This window comes from Microcaecilia unicolor, chromosome 5 (assembly GCF_901765095.1).
Source record: "Microcaecilia unicolor chromosome 5, aMicUni1.1, whole genome shotgun sequence".
NCBI classification, from domain to species: domain Eukaryota; kingdom Metazoa; phylum Chordata; class Amphibia; order Gymnophiona; family Siphonopidae; genus Microcaecilia; species Microcaecilia unicolor.
This window is the reverse complement of record NC_044035.1, coordinates 321372073-321385415: the sequence shown is the minus strand read 5'-3', so window position 1 is coordinate 321385415 and position 13343 is coordinate 321372073. Positions and strand designations below refer to the sequence as shown.

General features: G+C 46.1%; 1 protein-coding gene across 4 annotated transcripts in view; it reads right to left on the bottom strand.

Moving 5' to 3' along the window:
- The window catches only part of LOC115470847 (cysteine-rich secretory protein 3-like), a 53220-nt gene that overhangs the window by 15692 nt on the left and 24185 nt on the right, over nucleotides 1-13343 (bottom strand). For all 4 annotated transcript variants that reach the window (XM_030204429.1, XM_030204432.1, XM_030204430.1 and 1 more), the window contains exons 3-7: nucleotides 10882-10989; nucleotides 10686-10783; nucleotides 7215-7312; nucleotides 3799-3822; nucleotides 2277-2369 (exon numbers count right to left, since the gene is read on the bottom strand). In XM_030204429.1, coding sequence (XP_030060289.1) covers nucleotides 2277-2369; nucleotides 3799-3822; nucleotides 7215-7312; nucleotides 10686-10783; nucleotides 10882-10989 — 421 coding nt within the window. The remainder of the gene's footprint in view (nucleotides 1-2276; nucleotides 2370-3798; nucleotides 3823-7214; nucleotides 7313-10685; nucleotides 10784-10881; nucleotides 10990-13343) is intronic.

The following is a 13343-nucleotide window of genomic DNA, read 5'->3' as shown; positions in this document are numbered from 1 at the left end:
GAAACAAAAAGAAAGGCATTTCCTCCTGTGCAAAATTTAAAGGTATCACATGCCAGGGATGATGTTTTTGGGGGTTTTTTTTGGGGGGGGGGTGCAAATAGGGAAATTGTGCTTGGCTTTCTGGCCAGAGAGAGCCCCAAGCCTGCCAGAAGCTGAAGAAGGTGCAGCCTGGTAATGGGCTTTGGGGTCCTCTCCTAGATTTCTTCCCTGGGCCCCAGCAATGTCTGACATATGCCAACTCTGACATAATCTAATCACAAAATAGAAATAAAAATAATTTTGTACCTTTTTGTTGTCTGGTCATTTTATTTTCATATCATATTGGTCCCTGTCTCTGGTTTCTGCTTCCCTGTGTCTTTCCTGTCCATTTGACATTTCTTCTGTCTCCATGTCCACCATCCATCTCCCATCTCTGTGTCCATATATTTCCTTATTCAGAATCTCCCATGTTCATATCCCCGCATCCATCATCATTCCTTTGTGCACACATGTACCCCATGTCCAGCATCTCCCATCTGTGTTCCTATTCTCCCTCTTGTCTGGTATCTCCCCTCTGTGTCCATTATATCTCTATTCTCATACCCCCCCCCCCCCCCATGTCCATTGTATCTTTATTCCCATCTCCCTCCCCACCCCCATGTCAGGCATTGCCCCTATGTGCCCATATGTCATCCCAATACAGCATCTCATCTGTGTCCCTGTCCCCATGCTCCCATCCAATGCTCATCCCTTCTGTTTCTCTGTACCTCTCTATGTCCCCTTTCTCCCTCCCCCACCTTTCCTCCTTCTGCTCTCCTGTTCTCTTTTCCACCAACCTTTCCTCTCTCCCCCTTTCTCCCCCCCCCTCTCCTCTCTCCAACCAGCAACTTCCTTCTCTCTTCCCTCCCCCTTATGCATCTGGTTCATTCTCCACTGTGGGTTCAGCATTTGACGCCCCCCCCCCCCCCATTCCTTTATCTCCTTGATCCAACATCCTTCTCCTTTCCTCTAACACTAACCCTTCCCCCTCTCATAGGTCCAGTACTTCTCTCCCTTCGTTCTCGCCCCCCTTGCAGGTCCACATCTCTCCCTCTTCCCTCCAGTCCTCCCCTGCATATCCAGCCCTCTCTCCCTTTGCAGCAGCCTCCCTTGCATGCCCAGCACCTCTCCCCCTTCCCGCCTGCCCTCCCCCACAAAGCCAGCAGCTCTCTCCCTTCCCCCCCACACCCTCACCCAGCACATCTCTCCCTTCTCTCCCTCCTACATATCCAGCACCTCTCTCCCTTCCCTCCCACCCACATATCCAGCACCTCTATCCCTTCTCTCCCCCTACATATCCAGCAACTCTATCCCTTCCCCCAGCACCTCCTTACATGCCCAGCACCTCTCTTCCTTCTCTCCAACCTCCCACCCACAAGCATACATGTCCAGGGCCCCTTCCCTCCCCTCCACCCTCGCATGTCTGGCGCCTCTCTCTCCCCTCCCACAGTTCCGGCACCGCCAGGGCGCTACCTCCGTGTCTTCCTTACCCACCCGCCATCCTTGCCGCGGAACTTCTCTCTCTATGATCGCCGCCCAGCAGGAACTTCAAACAGCGCGTCAGCGCTGTGTTAGAGCCTTCCTCTCTGCCGCGTCCCACCCAGCCTGCGTAAACAGGAATTTGCATGAGATGCGTCAGAGAGGAAGGCTCTGACACAGCGCTGACGCGCTGTTTCAAGTTCCTGCTGGGCGGCGATCATAGAGAGAGAAGTTCCGCGGCAAGGATGGCGGGTGGGTAAGGAAGACACGTAGGTAGCAGTGCCGGAACTGTGGGAGGGGAGAGAGACAAGAGGCGCCGGACATGCGAGGGTGGAGGGAAGGGAGGGAATTGGTTTGGGTGTAGCGCTTCTGGGTGGGCCTGAACCAAGACTGGACGGGCCTAGGCCCACCCAGGCCCACCCGTAGCTACGCCCCTGCCTTAGGTGGTCAGCGGGAAGAAGCAAGAGCAACTCAAGATCACTCCTCCTCCAAAGAGGCCATTAGACCACCAGGGCTTTTAGTAGGTAGGCCCAGGGTAGGCCTACAGGTGAGGGGTGAGGACGGATGGACTTAGTGGGCAGCCCAGGAGGATGAGATTTTTGTTGGGATGGCCCAAGTGGGGCAGGCTTATGGTGGCTGGAGCTATGGATTTGACCTTGGTTCCAGCCGAAACCAAGCAGCAAATTTTGACTGCAGATTCGATTTCAGTCAGAACTGAAATCCCCGGTTTTGGTTGGCCTGTAGACTCATATCAGTTGCCTGTAGATTATAATCCATACCTGAACAGTCTGCGTAGTCCCACCCTTCAGTACAGGTACATGTGCAGTTCTTAGCATTAAAGATACCACAGTTCTTACATTTTAAAGGACATGCTGCAAAAAGGAGGAAGGTGACATCAACAAATAAGAAAGCAAGCAAAACCTTACTTTAAAGACAATTGCGACCATCTCTGGGGAAACATGACTAAAGTTGTGGATCCAAAATGTTGAGAGTGGCCAATTTTCATGTCATGCGCCCAAATCAAAATTGAGTTACTAAGTTCAATTTCTTTCCAACACCCTTTGGGTTTGAAAGAATAAAAATGTTGATATTCTGTTCATGTGACTGCTGGACCAAACGTTTTTTTATTTATATTGTCCGTATTTGGGTTAAGATGAAAGTGGGAATAGTTAATGATTTAGGGGGCTAGTGATCAAGCTGCATTACAGCTCTAATGCATGTTATTTGCCACTTAATGCGAGTTAAAGAGCATTAATGCAAGTTAAAATGTCGTAACATGCAGTATTCAACATTACAATGGTTTACTTAGTAATGAGTTTAAAAGGATGCAAATGCATGCAATGCACCTCATTACTATGTAAATTCTATAACGCAACTTGTGGTGAGGACCACAAGCCGCATTACAGCTGGAAAAATTAGTTTAGCAAAAACAGGGATTATTTTAGTATCTCAGGAGCCCTGGGCAAACTGAAACCCAATCCAGACATCCTTGAATCCCTCCCAATTCCAATCCCCCCTCCCAAAGCCCCCTGCCAATCAAGACACCTCCCCTAATCCTCCAATTCCCAACACCCCCTGAAGCCCACCACCATGACGGCAGCCCCTTGGGCCTACCTTTTAAATTCCTGGTATCGAATGGGATCAGAGTAAGAGCAATCCCCATTTGCTCCAGTCCCTTGCTGGCACTGGGTTGAAAATGGTGCCAGCAACCCCTAGTGGTAATCTCATGTTACTATCACTTGGGGTCAAGGTGCTGTATAAGTCCTCTTTGGGTCATGTAAGCCAGGATCAGCGATTGGAGGGGGGCAAGAGGGATTCTCAGCCCGACTGATGACATCATTTGGCCAAGAAGGCAGCAGCTAGCTGAAATCACTGGAACACTACAGGGCAATTTTAGGGGGGGGGGGGAGTTGATTTTTTTTTTTTAATTGGTTACAACTGAAAAAAAAAAACAATTTCCTCATTAGGGGTGTCTTATAGTTTTTCATTTATAATTAAAAAAAAAAAAATCAGAAGCCCAAAGCATAATACACCCATTTGAAAGCTGATGTCTGTCTGTGTGGACACCATTCTCATACACTATCTAGCAGGGATAACACAGCCATGGAACCCACAGTTTAATTAATGTTATTAACCCATTAGTGCCCAATGTTCAATGAATTATCAGGCTCTGACCTTTCTTCACAGGAATACTGCAGCTGGCACAAATGGAACAGTGCCAATAAGGACACACAAAATTGTTTACCATATGAATTCTCAAGAATACGTGTTAAAGAAAGGATAAAAGGCACTTGCCCTTACCGCATGTTTGATCAGTGCAGGTGACTATCAGGAGGAAAGAGAATACAATCAATAAATAAATGTGGCAGCTTCTTGTTTATTTCTAAAGATGTAACTACAGTATAGCACAATTGTAAAACAGTAGTGACGATGAAATAAATTTAACCCTATCAAAATACTGCACTATAGGAGAAATGTACAATATAGCATTGTACAATCAGGAAAAAAAAAAACATTGTGTTGAATGCTTTCTTTTGCCAGTGTCCTAAGTCAGGACTTCCTGGGCTCCCCACAGCAGTGGTGTAGCTATGGGGGGGGGGGGGGGGGGGGGCCTGAGCCCCACCAAATTGGATCCGGTGTCCCCTGGTTTGACTGGCAAGGGTCCCTACTGAGCTACACCTAGAACTCAGTTTCACTACAACCGAGCATACACATGACATGAGGGGATGCAGGGCAGGCAATACGCACAGAACAGCGCTAGAGAAAGGCTTCAGCTGGCGGGGGTTGGTGATCCACGCCAGCCAAGGTATGTGGGGTTGTGGCAGTAAGGTGAGCCAAACTGTGCCCCCCCCCCCCACACACTTTGGGCTTTGGACCCACCCAAACGTTGAGGTCTGGCTATGCCCTTGCCCCCCATCCAGTTGTGTTTTCAGGATATCCACAATAAAACCTCATGAGATAAATCTACACGCACCAGTATCTTCAGGGGGTGGCCAATCATTTCCTCTCAGTTCGCCCTCTCCCCCCCCCCCCCCGCCCCGCCGCTGCCGTATCATACCTTTGCTGGCAGGGATGCTCAACCCTTTTTCAGTAATACAGAGGATGAAAGAGTATACGAATAAATCTCAACAAATTCTCTCTCATACAATAAGCAAAGTACTTTTTAAATATTGTATTCACCCTTTGGAGTACGAAAAAAAATGTATGAAAGGGAAAAAGGCTCAGCACTCATGCCTCCATCCAAACAAAAATGCTTACTGGGTAAAAAGGACTTAAACGGTCAATTCTCTTCATTGGCATAAAAAACCCTTTCACACAAAACATTGTCAAAACTCCACAGAGTTCAATTTCAATGGATCCACCCAGGCACTTAGCTTATTTCTCTAAAGAAGATTCACTTACACTTCTGTGAGTCAATCACACCGACTGTGGCCAGTGTTTCGCTATTTTCAGCTATCTCAAGGCGTAAATAACCAATCAGTTCATTTCAGAATAAACCATCTTCATGCCACTCGGATCCCACTCGGACTGCCCAACCCTGCCAGCCGAAGGGATTCAGGGACCTTACGAGACTGGGAGACTGGGCGTCTAAATGGCAGATGACGTTTAATGTGAACAAGTGCAAAGTGATGCATGTGGGAAAGAGGAACCCAAACTATAGCTACGTCATGCAGGATTCAGCGTTAGGAGTCACTGAGCAAGAAAGGGATCTAGGTGTCATCGTTGATGATACGTTGAAACCTTCTGCTCAATGTGCTGCTGCGGCTAGGAAAGCAAATAGAATGTTGAGTATTATTAGGAAAGGGATGGAAAACAAAAATGAGGATATTATTCTGCCATTGTATCGCTCCATGGTGCGACTGCACCTCGAGTACTGTGTGCAATTCTGGTCGCCGCACCTCAAAAAGATATAGTGGAATTAGAGAAGGTGCAGAGAAGGGCAACAAAGATGATACAGGGGATGGGAAAACTTCCCTATAAGGAAAGGCTGAAGAGGCTGGGGCTCTTCAGCTTGGAGAAAAGGCGACTGAGGGGAGATATGATAGAGGTCTATAAGACAATGAGTGGAATGGAAAGGGTCGATGTGGAGCGTCTGTTTACATTTTCCAAAAATATTAGGACAAGGGGCATTTGCTGAGCCAGTATAGTAAATTTAGAACGAATCAGAGGAAAATTTCTTCATCAACACGTAGTTCGACTCTGGAATTTGTTGCTGGGAAAAGTGGTTAAGGTGGTTGACTTAGCAGAATTTTAAAAAGGGTTGGACGGCTTCCTGGAGGAAAAGGCCATAGAATGTTATTGAATGGACGTGGGAAAAATCCACTATTTCTGGGATGGGCGGGACAAATTGTTTGTTCTTTTGGCCTCTGTCGGAGACAGGGTGCTGGGCTCGATGGACCCTTGGTCTGTCCCAGCATGGCGATGCTTATGTACTAAATGTACTTTTGCCTGGACAGTGAGAAAGCCAGCAGGGTGTTCCAGCCTCTGACACCAGCACTTCGATACATACTCAGTTGAATACATGAACTGAACATGCACAGAAGTGCTGGTATCGGCAGCTGGAGAACTCCACTAACTTCCTGCTGCTCAGGCAGCATTGACTGAAGCTCGGGCAGTGAATCTCTTCAGCAGGCAGGACTTGAGCATCCCCACCAGCCAGGCATCCAGTGCCATAATTTTGGAGGGGGCCTGAGGCCAAAGTGGGGGACCCAGGCCCCCTGAGGCCCCGCCCTTGTGGATTTGCCCCTGGGGAGACTGCATGATAGGGGCCCAAGAGTTAATTGCAGGACAACGGTGTAAGGTTGAAGGTTCGCCTAGGGACCCACCACTGCACTGGCTCTTCATCTTTCTGACCTCCATTCTATGAATTTCAGAGTACACAGCAGCATTTCTTCATGAGGCAAAGATGACGATCCTCCTAGCTGGCCCAAATATATTTGATGAACTACAAGAAACCTCATGATGGGCTACAAAGTTCAGGAGTTTTGTAGCGCTAAGGCCAAAGTTCTGGGTAGCTCAGTAGTTAGAGCAAGAGGTGTGTATTTTTGTATGTTTTTCTTTCTGTTTTGGCATACACTAAAATTAGATTGCATTACACCATTTCAGCAGACAATAAAATGAAACAGCACACACTGATATGTCCAGTGCACTATTCTGTATTACTGTACCCTGAAATGAAATAGTGCACACTAAAATCCAGCAAAACAAAAATTAAAATAAGATACAAAATGAAAGAAAAGAATTCAACAAAAAAAATGAAGCAAAAATGTTCTGCCGCCAAGCTCTTAATTAAAGCAAGCTAAGGATTATGGAAACAAGGGACCCAATTCCACTGCTTTCACTAAAAGCCCTTGCGACCTTGTGAATGTCACGCTACCCTCCACTGCATCAGGTACAAACTTATTTACTAATGTGCATTTAAAAAAGGGTATCATCTTATTTTCTTTTCTATGTTTTGATTTATTTCTATTTATTACCATGTTAATGAGATTTAACACAAGCCCCATAATTGTCAGCAATACACATTAGAAAATCATGTATATAAGCTCTCTGGGGTAGGAAATATCCTACTGCACTTTAATGTAACTCATCTTAATATCAGGTTTGGAACGAGAACTACAATCCAATGCAAAATAAAGTCTATTGTTTTAAACTAAAATCATAAATAGGACATAGAAATTGAGGAAAGACTTTTTTTTAAATTATAAAATTCTTACTGCAAAGTTTATCATCACACCAGCCATGTCCGGAGTCACATTTAGAGCATGGGTCTCCTCTGATATAGGGCTGTTTGGGATTTAATCCTATGTTACCTCTGGAAAAATGACAGGTATACAGATAGATAATGATAGACACATGCAGTAAATTAACATACAAATTTGATTCTTCAGCAAATTAAGGGCCCTGTTTACTAAGGCACGCTAGTGTTTCTAGCGTGGGAAGGAGGTAGAACGAGAGGACATGAAAGGAGATTGAAGGGGGGCAGACTCAGGAAAAATGTCAGGAAGTATTTTTTCACGGAGAGAGCGGTGGATACTTGGAATGCCCTCCCGTGGGAGGTGGTGGAGATGAAAACGGTAACGGAATTCAAACATGCGTGGGATAAACATAAAGGAATCCTGTTCAGAAGGAAGGGATCCTCAGAAGCTTAGCCGAGATTAGGTGGCAGTATAGCGCTGCGTGAGTCTGGTAGCACTTTGGAAATGTTGAGTAGTAGTAGAGCCGGTGGGGGAGGCGGGGCTAGTGCTGGGCAGACTTATACAGTCTGTGCCCTGACAATGGCAGATACAAATCAAGGTAAGGTATACACAAAACGTAGCACATATGAGTTTATCTTGTTGGGCAGACTGGATGGACTGTGCAGGTCTTTTTCTGCCTTCATCTACTATGTTACTATGAACACTAGAGACACCCATAGGAATATATGGGAGTCTTTAGCATTTAGCGTGCGCTAAAAAACGCTAGCGCACCCTTAGTGTAGCTTAGTAAACATGGCCCCAAGTACCAAATAAATTTAAAAATCAGAAATGAAGGTCAAAGTGAGTGAAAAAGGGAAGAAATGAGAACCTGTATCTGCAATGATTTTCTAGCACATTTCAACATTATCTTAACTAACAGGGTCTTTTACTAAAGATTAACTCGAATTATCTGCAGCAGGGCCTATTTTATTCCTATGATAACTCGAGCTAATCTTTAGTAAAAGACCCCCTAAAACAGGTGGGGAAAGCATGCAGAGCGTGACTTCTGCAATTATGTCCCAACCTCACTCTTTATGTATGTGGGTGTATGTATGTCTGTGTTACCGGTGGGTTAGTGGGTGTGGGGGTTATGAGTGTACTTATGTATGTATGCCTGTATATGTGTATAGCTTGTGAATTTATGAATGTGTGGAGGAGTGGCCTAGTGGTTAGGGTGGTGGACTTTGGTCCTGGGGAACTGAGTTCAATTCCCACTTCAGGCACAGGCAACTCCTTGTGACTCTGGGCAAGTCACTTAACCCTCCATTGCCCCATGTAAGCCGCATTGAGCCTGCCATGAGTGGGAAAGCACAGGGTATAAATGTAACAAAAACAAAATGTATGTGTATAGGGGAGTGGGGCAGTTGCAGGGAATTGTAGAAGATTATTTTAGAGGAGTGGGGGAAATTTGGGGTGGTTGATGCAGTTGCAGAATAGTTTGGGGAGTTGGAACAGTTTAGGGGTGGAGGGTCAGTGGTGGGGATAGTTTGCCAGTGCTGAGACAATTGCAGGCAGGTAGTCTTTAAGGTTGGGGCAGTTTGGGGGACGACGGAACAGTTGTAAGGAGGCTTTAAGATTAAGGCGATTTCAAAGAAGGAATTCACTAACTGCTATATTCACTGCCTGTTGTTTCCTAGGCTGCAGAAGATGGAACTGCTTCTCCTATAGAAATGCATTGGGCTATTTGTTTGGGGGGGGGGGGCTTATTTATCTGAAACCCCACAGCACGATCTTGTTCATTTTCAAACTCAATGTGTCTTTTCATTAGTTTTGCCCCCCCCTACCAAAATGTCATCTCATTCTGTTTAATTTGCAGAGTTATTTTGCCCCCAGACAGATATTTCTTGACCACTTTTGTATAATTCTTTCTGGCCCTTAAAGCACGTACTACTGTTACCACATGCACATGGTAACTGTTACCCTGGTGACAGGACAGCATGCACTAATTCGTGCATTAACTGAATGTGGTGAGGGTGGGACTGGGTGGGTTTCGGACAGAGAATGGATGTGGACTTCATACTGAAGTTAGCTTACGGTACTTACCACACACTGTCACTTGTACGGTCAGCATGGGTGCATCCACACTAATTGCAAATAGAGAGGCCCTTTTAGCTGTGCTAAAAAGTGGCCTGCTCTATCACTAATGTGGGGCTTTCCCATGCGCTGAGGTCACTTTTAGCACAGCTGTAAAATGGCCTCATTATCCATTTCCTCTATTAATGGCCACGCGCTAATTTCTCCATTAGTGTGTGGCCATTAGTGCATGAGCACTTACCGACACGTATTTTCTAGGCGGTAAGGGCTCACATGCTAATACTGCACTAATCGGTTAGCGCATGCCGACGTAGCTGCGCTAACCGACTAGCACAGAACATGCTTACTCCCTACCCCCAAAAGTATTTTTTAGCACGTGGGAAGCCTGCAATGATCCAAAAAGAACTGAGCGAGTCCTTTGTTAGTGGTTTTTAACCTGGGGTAAGCACTTAGTAAAAGAGCCCCAGTGTTAATATGCAGTAAAGAACTTTTCAGTGCGGTAAACTGCAGAGGACATATTGGGAACACCTCTCCTCTCCCCTGGTTACAGCACAATGTTTGCACTCACTGCATGTTACCATTTCCTATTAAAGTATGGTAAATTACTCCTACTGGAATTCTGCATGACTGCGCAGAATTTGCACAGAATTCCCGAGCCACTTCCCTTTTTCCCCACAGAATCTATAGCAACCTACCTTAACACCTCTGCTCTCTCGCCGGTGCCATGCTTCTTCAAAATGGCCGCGAGACTTCAAGCGATAATCTCGTCAGGCTGCCACAGGAAGTCTCAGCGGCCATCTTGAAGAAGTGGCAGCACCGGCCCAGAACAGCAGGAAAACAGTGGGGCTCTTCTGCCTCCGAAGAAGCCACTGGACTACCAGGGGTATTAAGTAGACCCGGGTTGGACCCGCCAAGGCTCGAGGAGGGGAAGTGGTGGGGTGGGAGCAGCAGCTAGCTAGCAAGAATTTGGATGGAGTGGGGGGGGGAGCTGAAAAAGGTGGGGGCTCACCAGCCAGCCAGAATTTGGAAGGAGTGAGGGGGGCTCAAAAAGGTGGATTCTATGTGTGGGTGCAGGGAGGGGGGCTGTAATATATTTCAATTATGACAAAATAAACTAGCAGAATTTGCAAATTTGTACACAGAATTTTGCAGAATTTACAAATTTTGTGCACAGAATTTTGATTTTTTGGGGGGGGCACAGAATTCCATCAGGAGTAGTAAATGGGGAAAAAAACAAAACTTACCATACTTAGTAAAAGGGGCCCTTAGTGATTAAAATAGCCCAATATTAACTGTATAATTTCCAAAAATATACAGAAGGGAGCTGTGTGCTTGCCACCCACTGGTGAACACACAACTCCTTTTCAATATCAGCTTGAATGTTATTTAATAATTTTTTTGTATTGTCATACTTACGTTGGACCATAGTTGCATACAACATAGGTGAATTTTCCAGGACACTGTGTGCCATTCAAATAGCCACATCCCACATATTTTGTCCTTGCCCAAACAAGCTAAAAAAGGAAAAGGAAATTATAGTGCTGGTCACAGATTTAAGGATAATGCGTGACACTGAATTCATGGCTACAAAAGGCACTTTCTTCATTGCTACCTGTGTGTAATGACCACACATAGGTCCTAAGCACCGATCGCTGGCAAAATCGTACCATGTCACCTCATCCCACCAAGTTCTTAAAGGTATATGAGTCCGAGCTTCCAGCTGAAAAGAAAGCAATGTATTAGAGCATTCCCAGGAATGTTTTACATCTTAAATATATGGGTCAAAAGTCATACAGTACAACCAGCTCAATAAACGAAGAACAGTTTTGGAAAAAGTTTTTTTCTTCTTAAACCTGTTTTAAGTTGTTATTATTTTTTTTTGCAAAAGTTAAGGAAAAGCATTTCAATTAGTTAGTTTTCAAGTCTTCTGTGACAGAATAAATGGCTATGTTTTACTTGTGTTATAATTTTTCTCATTTTAGCCCAGTCCCCAGGACAACATTTCAGATACTTTAAAAATAATGTGCTTCTCTCCCCTATCCTTACTCCCTTCCCTAGACAATCATATCCACCTACAAACCTGTTCCCTACTGATACTTCAGTTTCTCCAGAAAATGCCTTTAAGACAGGGATTCTCAAATCCAGTCCTCGAGGTCCACAACCCAGGCTGGTTTTCAGGATTTTCACAATGAATATCTATGAAATCTATTTGCATGCAATGGAAGCAGTAAATGCAAATAGATCTCATACATATTTATTGTGGAAATCCTGAAAACCAGGCAAGATTGTGGACCCCCGCCTTAAGAGCTGCAGCCTTTCTGGTTCAGCATGAGGTGGTAAATGTAAGAGATACTCGCCACTTTAAAATGTTTTAAGATGTTGACATGAACTTCTGTGAAAAAGTTGAGATAATGGATAGTAGCAAGGTTTTGAAGATTTGACTACTGGCATTGCCACTCACAAGTTTCAAACTTGTCCTAGTTCGACTCCTTTCTGTGTCCAAACTACACCCACATATTTCTAAATTCTTTAGCGTGAAATGCTGCTGTAACTTTTTAATTGTTTTCAGCGATTAGGCCTGTGAATTAACAATCTAACCTGAGTGTTTATGAGTCCTAGGACTGATGCACAAACTGCTTGCCCATGTGATGAAAAACTTCCCCAAAATTCATTTTATCTTGAAGGCTTCAAAAATATTACGCAGTAGCATAATTATACTGGAGTGGAGGAGTAGCCTAGTGGTTAGAACAGCAAGTTGATAACCAGCGAAGCCTAGTTCAAATCCTACTGTAGTTCCTTGTGATCATAATTAGAGGCCCTTTTATTAAGTAGTGGTGAAATCTGGGGACTTTCCCACAGGCTAAACCCAGATTTGCTACAGCATTAAAGTCAGGATTTAAAAAAAAAATGTTTGCACGTTGTTGTGTACCAATGTTCCCTTTAGCATGGGGCGCCTGCAAAAAACTAAGGCCCTCATGATCAAAAGCAAACTCCGGCGCTAGAGGCTGTTAACGCCATACTAGCGCCGGAGTTTGCTGCCGGCCTGTGGTCAGAGCCCTCAAGCGCATGAAACAACGCACTTGAGGGCTCGTAGTGCAAGTAGCATGCAAATGCATGCTGAACAGGGCTCTTAGCGCAAGTAGCTTGCAAATGCATGCTGAACAGGGCTCTTAGCGCAAGTAGCTTGCAAATGCATGCTAATCAGCGATTAACGCATTCATCCCCAATGATCAGCGTCCAGCACACCAAAGATTGGGGTCGCTGGCCGCGGCAAACTCAACGCCAGCTCCGAGCTGACGTTAGAGTTACCAATCATTGGGGAGGAATGGTGAGCCCTGTCCAGCATGCAGTTGCATGCTGGCAGGCCCCCTCCTCTTCCAGTCGACGCCCGCAAAATGGCGGTGCCCAGCCCCACCCATTGCATCCTGGGATGCACTGGGCGGTGCTACAGACCATGTAAGGGAGCGATTCCCCTACATGGTCTGTAGCCCCGCCCAGCACATCCCAGGATGCAATGGGCAGGGCAGGCTGGGCACCGCCATTTTGTGGTGGCATCGACTAGAAGAGGAGGGAGGCAGGCTGCGTCCCTCCTCCAACTGAAGGTAGGGGGGCCGGGAGGGGGGTTGTCACTACTACTATTGGTACTACTTATCCTCACGGACCACCAGGGATTGGAAGAACAACGCGGGGGGGAGGGGGAGTTGGGGTGGGCTGGAGGTTCACTGGACTTCCAGCCCCTCCCCCCCCCGTCGCTGGGGTGGGAGGGTGGGAGAGGGTTTGGCCGCCGCCGGCCACTTGACATTTTCTGGGGGTTTGGAGGGCTGGAGACCCACCGGACCTCCAGCCCCCCGTTGTTCGGGACTCGGGGCAGGGTGTTTGTCAGGTTTGGGCTTTTGACAGCCCAGACCTGTCAAACAAGTGCGGGAGGATTGTGCTGAGCGCATGCTCGGCACAATTCACTCGCACTTTTACACGATAATCAAAGATAATTGCGCTGCTTAAATTTGCATGCATTATCTTTGATCATCCATGCAGTAAAGCCCCGCGCTGTTCCAGCGCTATTTTTAGAGCGCT